The 7,460-nt window shown below is 50.5% G+C and overlaps 1 protein-coding gene and 1 non-coding gene across 2 annotated transcripts; one reads left to right on the top strand and one right to left on the bottom strand.

Moving 5' to 3' along the window:
• Nucleotides 1-411: 411 nt before the first annotated feature.
• LOC119282842 lies at nucleotides 412-570 on the top strand. Its single transcript, XR_005138887.1, has one exon. It is a non-coding gene; the product is annotated as a U1 spliceosomal RNA (small nuclear RNA).
• Nucleotides 571-642: 72 nt separating this feature from the next.
• Nucleotides 643-7,043, bottom strand: LOC119277583 (ABC transporter C family member 3-like). Its single transcript, XM_037558868.1, has 10 exons — nucleotides 4,263-7,043; nucleotides 4,095-4,181; nucleotides 3,347-3,988; nucleotides 3,100-3,264; nucleotides 2,411-2,705; nucleotides 2,004-2,218; nucleotides 1,459-1,764; nucleotides 1,299-1,362; nucleotides 974-1,213; nucleotides 643-855 (listed from the first exon to the last, which is right to left on the bottom strand). The coding sequence occupies exons 1-10, from the start codon at nucleotides 6,549-6,551 to the stop codon at nucleotides 752-754; spliced, it is 4,407 nt and encodes a 1,468-aa protein (XP_037414765.1). The 5' UTR covers nucleotides 6,552-7,043; the 3' UTR covers nucleotides 643-751.
• Between the last annotated feature and the right edge of the window lie 417 nt (nucleotides 7,044-7,460).

The raw sequence follows: 7,460 nt of genomic DNA, 5'->3' as shown, positions 1-7,460 counted from the left end.
AACTTTTATGTAGGAAATCAAAATAAAAAACGGAGAACTGGAAAATAAATAAAAAACCTGAAGGGAGAGAAAACCAGTACCTGATGACAGCTTGATATATTGTTCATTTTTTTAACAACATTTTTCTTCGAGGGTTTTTTGAACAATGTTTTTCTAGGGTCTTTGAACAATATTTGAGGAGCATTGTACCCGCCGTGGTCTGTACCATGGGCTCCCACGAAAGCCCAGCAGGCCGAATAATAAGTACCGAGCCCTAAACCAAGTTCTCATCACAGATTCCCCCGCCGTGTGGTAGACACAGCGCCAGCCGCCAGGTTGGTTAGGGCAAATTTTGTTTAGTCCCACATCGCTCGTCCACAGCAGGAGGCACGACGAAGAGGCTATAAAAGGGACCAGCTGCTACCTCAATCCTCACTTACCTGGACGGGGTCAATGACCTATCAAGAAGGCTCATGGCCTAGGTTAGCAGCCTCCATTGCACTTCGGAGGAGTGCTGGCTTACCATCTCCCTAAGTGGGAGAATGGATGTCATAATTTGTGCTAGAAGGGTTACACGTCCGTGCGGCCCTTGCCAATTTGAAGGTACAATTTCCAATGATCTTGCTTTCTTTCGGTTATATATCTTGGTTTCTTGGTAGCTTGAAGCCTTTGTCAAACATCAGTAAAAAAATCATGAACTTGTTTTCCTTTTGGCATTTACACATCGCAATTCAGTCTAGGTATTTCGTTTGATCACACTAGTAATGGCGGCTCAAGTGCGCGTCGACCTCATCGTGTATTCCGCTACAAGCTTTGAGAACAGAGAGGATTTGTCCTCCAGCAACCTGGCTGGCGTTTGGTGCTCCACAGCCATGCCTGTAAAATTTTGCCACTGTGTTCGTCAGTCCAGTTCATAAGTGTCACACCCAGATTGGGCAGATTAACAAGACGTAGCTTAAAGTTCATTTAAAGGAGTGGTGATATGGTAGCTGACCATTGTCAAGAAGCAAGACTATATCACTGTGAAGGACCGAGGTGATTCGATGCGCGATTGTGATGACGGTCGCCCCCGAGAAATGCTGCTGCAGTGTCTTCTGGATCAGGTTATCTGTTGCGGTGTCCACCGAAGCGGTGGCTTCGTCCAGGACCAGTATCTTGGTCCGTCTCAAGATCACCCTGCCGAGACAGACGAGCTGACGCTGGCCGACGCTCCAGTTCTCTCCGTTCTCCACCACTGCGAGTGGACTTTTGAATTTCAGAAATTTCAGAAGAAGCTAGACTAGTGGAATGTGAACTGTATGGTTCAATATAGATCAGACCTGGCGAGTCAAGTTTGAGCTCCTTTCTCCGAACTTCATCTCCTAGCTGACAGTGATCCAAGGCCTGAAATGTTTATTTTTCAGTTTTTAAGTGAGTGGTTTTAGAGCGTGTAATAATTCGAGAAATGAAAGAAATGAAGCATGTGAACATCGAGACTACCTCCCAGATTTGATTGTCAGTGTACTCTCCTAGAGGGTCAAGGTTGTGTCTCACGGTTCCGTCGAACATCGTTGGGTCTTGCGGAATGATGCTCAATCTAGATCTCAGATCATGCAACCCGATGGTGCAAATGTCGACGCCGTCTACTGTTATCTGGCCGACAGTGGGATCCATGATACGGAAAAGGGCCTGTATGAGAGTTGATTTACCACTGCCTGTTCTACCAACAATACCTGTCTTCATGCCTCCAGGAAAAGTGACTGTAAGGCCCTTCAGAACAAACGGTAGTTGTGGAGCATATTTCACCTGCATCATTCTTAAAATGTTAAGGACCTGTGATGGCAAAGCACCCAATCTAACAATTACTTTGGCCATGAGTCTAGATTTCTGACAGTTTACTGACAAGGGCAAAAAATGTACTCCCTCCGTCCGAAAAAACTTGTCCCTCAAATGAATGTATCTAGCACCAAGTTAGTGCTAGACACATCCATTTGAGGGACAAGCTTGGGACAAGCTTTTCCGGACGGAAGTAGTGTATTACTTACATGGAGGTTATGGAGCTGAATTTCTCCCTCTGACGGCCAGTTATGGGCCAACCCATCTTCAGACATCAAAAGAGGGGCCTCTTCAGGAAGGCTTAGGTATTGCAAAATTCTCTCTACTGAGATGATCTTGTTCTCCAAATTGCACATGCTTGTTACAAGCGTTACTTGCATTATGTTCAGATTAAGCCCATATATGACTACAAGGCCAGCAATTCCTGGACGTCGGATGGAATTTCAGTTGCAAACTCAGATCGTTTCTCCCACCATTTTGTTCAGTACAAGATGTGTTTGAAACCTTTTACTATTTTTTTTGGTTAATACCGGTGTAAATTCCCCCTATCTTCAAATGAAATATAGCTTCCAGGCTGTTATTTCAAAACAAAAAATGCTGGGAACTAGCATCATACCTGGATCAATGATACCGGTCGGCAGATTGATTAAAAATATTAAAGAGATGGCAAATGTAAGGGATGATAGCATATCCATGCGGAAGCAAAGCCATTCCATTGCTCCAGCATTGTAGAATTTTTGTCGTGAGTAGGCATCCATTAGCTGGTTATTAGTTGCTAAAAACTGATTTTCCTTGCCAAAACTTCTAATGATTGCTGATCCTGTTATTGATTCTACAAAATGTTGTATGATAGGAGCTTTGCAAATCCCGACCATCCTTTGCAACTCTCTGGCTGTATCAATGTAGTAGCGCTGCAAAACGATAAATATAAGCGAAAATTCCATTTACCACCGAATAAGACCATAATTCCATTTACCACCGAATAAGACCAAAATTATGCACAGAAATTTGTGCAAAAAATATTTTCAAATTTGTTCAAAGTTTGTACAAAAGTTCTGCTGAGTTTCAACGTCAACTTTGGCGCCAAGGACATGGTGTACATAGGCCAACTAATGTCTATTTAGCATGCATAGAAAGAATCACATTACAGGTGAAAAACAGTCTTTACACACCTAAGGGCAATAGGATACATCGAATCGAAATGAAATAGTGATATTCAGTGGTACTGAAGAATATTTCTCTCTATATAATTATATGTTGATCTTGCGGCTAATACAGCGAAGGATAACGAGTAGGATAAAGTACCTGATACCAGAGGCAGATAGCAATTACAGGAATGAAAACAACAAAGACCTGCCATGCAACCTGAGACATCACAACAATAGTTCCACCAAGTTGTATGAAGGCAAACGCAATAGAACCCATCCTGTTAGCAATGCTGGTGTCCACCAGGCTTTGATCAGTCGAAGCCTAAAAAAACAAGTTCTTGTATTAACATGCTCGAAGCAAATAAACTGAACTTTCCTAGGATTTGTTTTTGAGAATGACTTACCCTATTCAAGATGCGCCCACTTGGAGTGGAATCAAAGAAAGACATCGGAGCTCTGAATATGGATACATGCATCTTGTTAAACAACAGAGTTGCTGTCTTGTATGCGGCTGGCACAAGAAACAGGGCTCTCACGAAGGTGCACACCGAGCTTCCTAGGGCCAATGCCACATAGACGTATATCAGTGTGTACATGCTCACTGGAGGCTCGACGTCCTTCGACGCAGGAGCAGCCCAGGCCATCCAGTAATTGCTAGCAATGTGAAGCACTTCAAAAAGTATCTGCGCGAGCAGCACGAATGGCACAAGAGCTCCCCCATAAGCTAAGGTGAGGTACTTCCAGTAGACCCAAAACCCCACCCTACCTCTCTCCCTTTCTTCTTCCTGCACCAGCTGCCCACTCTGATCATGGCCATCATCTTGTTTGACATTTTGCTTATCCTTTTTCTCAGCTGATGTCAGTGACCCGGACAGACTTGCTGCGCCACCAGATGAGAAAGCCTCACTGGCTCCAATTGGAACATCGATTGTGTCGATTGTTGCAAGAGCATCCTGGTGAGCACCGACCAGTTCCATAAACTCTTCCCCTGAGCCAAGTATTTCGTTGTATCTGCCAGATTGTGCTATTATGCCGTCTTTAATTACCTACAATACAGTTACTTTATAAGAGAAGCACTTCATGGCAATAAATATCACATGAAGATATTTCAAAAAGAAACATGCACGAATTATTTGCTCATGAAAAACTCACCAGAATAAGATCAGCTGCAGGTAAAAATTCAAGCTGATGAGTGACGTACACCACTGTTTTTTGAGCCAATGCCCCAAGCAAGCATTCCTACAGAACACAGAAGAAACCTTAACAAATGTGTCTGTCAAATTCCTGTGGAGCAGCAAACAGAAGGTAGTACCATTGTACCTTGAATATGTGGGATCCTGTATGAGCATCGACAGCACTGAAGGGGTCGTCGAACAAATAAATGTCGGCGTCCTGATACAGAGCCCGTGCTATCTGAACTCTCTGCTTCTGCCCACCGCTGAGGTTGATGCCTCGCTCTCCAATGAACGTCTGGTCGCCCGACGGGAAGCTCTCCAGGTCTTTCTTCAGCGAACACAGCTCTAGCACGCTGTCATACTTCTCACTGTCCATCTGCTTGCCAAACAATATGTTCTCCTGAACCTTGCCGCTCTGTATCCACGCTGACTGGCTCACATAGGCTATTGTACCGCAAGTCCTGACCACTCCTGATAGCTTCGGAACCTCGCCAAGAATGCAAGAGAGCAGGCTCGATTTTCCGGAGCCGACCGTGCCGCAGACTGCTACACGCGTGCCCTGCCGAGCTTGAAAGTTGAGGTCCTTGAGCGTTGGCATTTCAGGCGAGGCATCCCAGGAGAAGCACCCGTTGCTGACCTCGATTGCAACATCTGAGCTGCCGATCGGCAGCTTCTGCACAGCGTCCGTCGGGAACTCCTCGAGGCATAGGAAGGATGCTATCCTGTCAAGAGACACCTTGGTCTGGATGATGGCCGAGATCCTGTCCGGAAGGTTGTATATCGATTCCTGCAGCACCCGGAGTGTGGCCAATGCAGACAGCACCTTGCCCGACTCCAATGGTATCCCCATGAGGACGCATGCTCCGAAGGTGACCACGGCGATGAATGTAGGGGCACTCCAGAAGATGAAGGTGATCATGGTCGAGGTGTACAGGTACTTCTTGAGCCAGTTTGTTTCTGTCTTCCTGAGGGCGATGATCTTGGACAAGAACTTCATCTCCCACCCCTGCAGCTTGAGAATCCTCATGTTGCGTAGGATCTCGGACGTCGCCTTCATCCGAACGTCCTTGCTCCTCATCAGATTCTGCTGGAGTTTCTCCTGGACTTTCACCGAAGGAACGTTGACAAGCATGACGGCCGCGGTGGCGCCGAGCGCGGCGAGCGAGGCAAGCCCGAGAGTGGAGTAGAGGACGAACATCGCCATGCTTACTTGGAGCGGTACCAGCCACAGGTCGTGGATGTACCAGGAGGAGTTCCCGACGCGGTCGGCGTCGACGCCGACGATGTTGACCATCTCGCCGCTCGAGTGGGTCTGCCTGGAACGGCCGGAGAGGGCCAGCCCTTTCTCGTACACGACGGCGACGAGTGCGGAGCGCGCTCGTATCCCGACCTGCTGCAGCCGGAAGCACGAGTGCTGCTGCGACAAACACTCGAACACCTTGGCTGCGATGAAGGCGAGGACAAGGAGCTGCCCCTTCCTCGCGTGCCTCTCGTCGCCGCCGTTGAGGTACCGCACGAGGGAGTCGATGAGGTACGGGCCGACGTAGGTGGCCACGTTGTAGACCAGCGCGTAGAGCGCGGTCACCGCGACGTGCCAGCGGAAGGTGCGCACCAGCACCTTGGCGAGCTTGAACGCCGTCACCCTTTGGCTCGTGGTGCCGTCGCCGGCCAGCGTCTCGAGGTTGGCCTTGAACGAGGGGAGCAGGCCGGCCACGCTATCGCCGGGGTCGAGGCCCGGGACGTCGTCGAGGCCGAGGGCCTTCTTGTGGCCCACGGCGAGAAGCGGCCCCATCCAGGAGAAGGTGAGGACGCCGAGGAGGCCGGCGCCGGCGTACGCGGAGGCATAGGCGCTGCTGCTCTCGCTCGCGCCATCTAGCAGGGGCTCCTCTGAAGGAGACCCGCCTGCTTCGCTCTTGCCAGAAAGGCCAGCGACGAGCAGCACCACGGCCGCGAGGACCGAGACGGCGTCGAGCGCCCACGAACGCGCTGGCACGGGGAGCCCGTCGAGGCTCGTCGCGACGTGCACAGCGACGGCGACGACCGAGAGCAGCAGGAAGAGCGCCCACCAGAGCCTGAGCGGCGCGGGGAACCGCTCCTCGCGGCGGAACTCGAACTGCAGGTACGCCGCGAGCAGCAGCCACGCCACCGCGCGTGTGGCGGCATCCGCCTGGTCCACCACCGCGTCGAGCGGCCACCCGGCGCCGGCGTCCAGGTAGCAGGAGTACGCGGCAAGGAGGAGCTGGAATAAAGCCAGAGCCCACGTGGCGCAGACCACCACCGCGTAGCACCGGAACCCGCCCACGGCGACGGCCGTGTCCTTCCCGCGGCGGGGGAAGAGCCGGCTCCCAGCAACGGCGAGCGCGAGGATGAGGTGGGCCCCGGCGCTGGCGCCGTGGAGGAAGAGGCAGGGCAGTGATCGCTCGCTCGCCGCCATCGCTGCCGCTAGAGACGCGGAGCTCGATCAGCGGCTGGTGTGCGGGCGGGGAGACTAGCAGGTCAGTCGCTCGCATCGCCTCTGGGCCTCGTGACGGCGCGGCACCTTGAGATGCAAGGCGACGCCGTCCACTCCACGTTTCATGCCGCCGGACTGCGACGGCGGAGGGGGGACTCGGGTTGGTGTGCCACGGCCAAGTTGGAGCGGACTGATCGCCACTCGCCAGTAGTGTGTTGGCGGGGCCAAGTCCTTGGTCAATTCTTGATTTGGGTTGAATGTTCTCTCGTCGGTTGCTCTGATTGTTTTTGTTCCTGTACGTTCCTCGATGGTTCACTATGGAAAGACCTCAAAAGGTAGAGACAAAGTTGGCAATGGAATAGCATGACCGCCATACTGGATACTGCCTTGTTGGAAATGGCGTCGCCACACTGAGCACCGATGGAATGTGCGTGCACACGTCTCATCGACTCATGGTGCGGTAGAAAGTTAGCGTGATTTCATTGCATGACCGCATGGTCCTCGTCGTCTTTCACTTTCATAGCACGTGCATGCACGGCGAGGAATTTCCAAGAAGTTCTGTCAGTCAATACAAGTTCTGGATTCTACATACTCTGTCAGTCATACGGGCCATGTGCATTTGTCGATCGAGTTGCTAATTGATCGGGTCTTCTTAGGGCAACTATTTCATCAAATCGTTCCTACACGTCTGGACAGGATTGTTCGGACAGTTTCTGCCCTCCAGCGTCGGTCATCAGAATGTGCCCCGACCTGTCTGGATGTTCGAACACAAACCGGAACCAAACATAAAAATACCGAAGTACATAAACGAGAAAAAAAAAGTATATAACCTATAACAATGGCAACTTAGTATTGTGATCAAAGAGTTGCTTCACAAAGATATCGGGTTTT

This window comes from Triticum dicoccoides, chromosome 3B, assembly GCF_002162155.2.
Source record: "Triticum dicoccoides isolate Atlit2015 ecotype Zavitan chromosome 3B, WEW_v2.0, whole genome shotgun sequence".
Lineage (NCBI taxonomy): Eukaryota > Viridiplantae > Streptophyta > Magnoliopsida > Poales > Poaceae > Triticum > Triticum dicoccoides.
The sequence above is the reverse complement of the archived record's forward strand: the minus strand, read 5'-3'. Positions and strand labels throughout refer to the sequence as shown.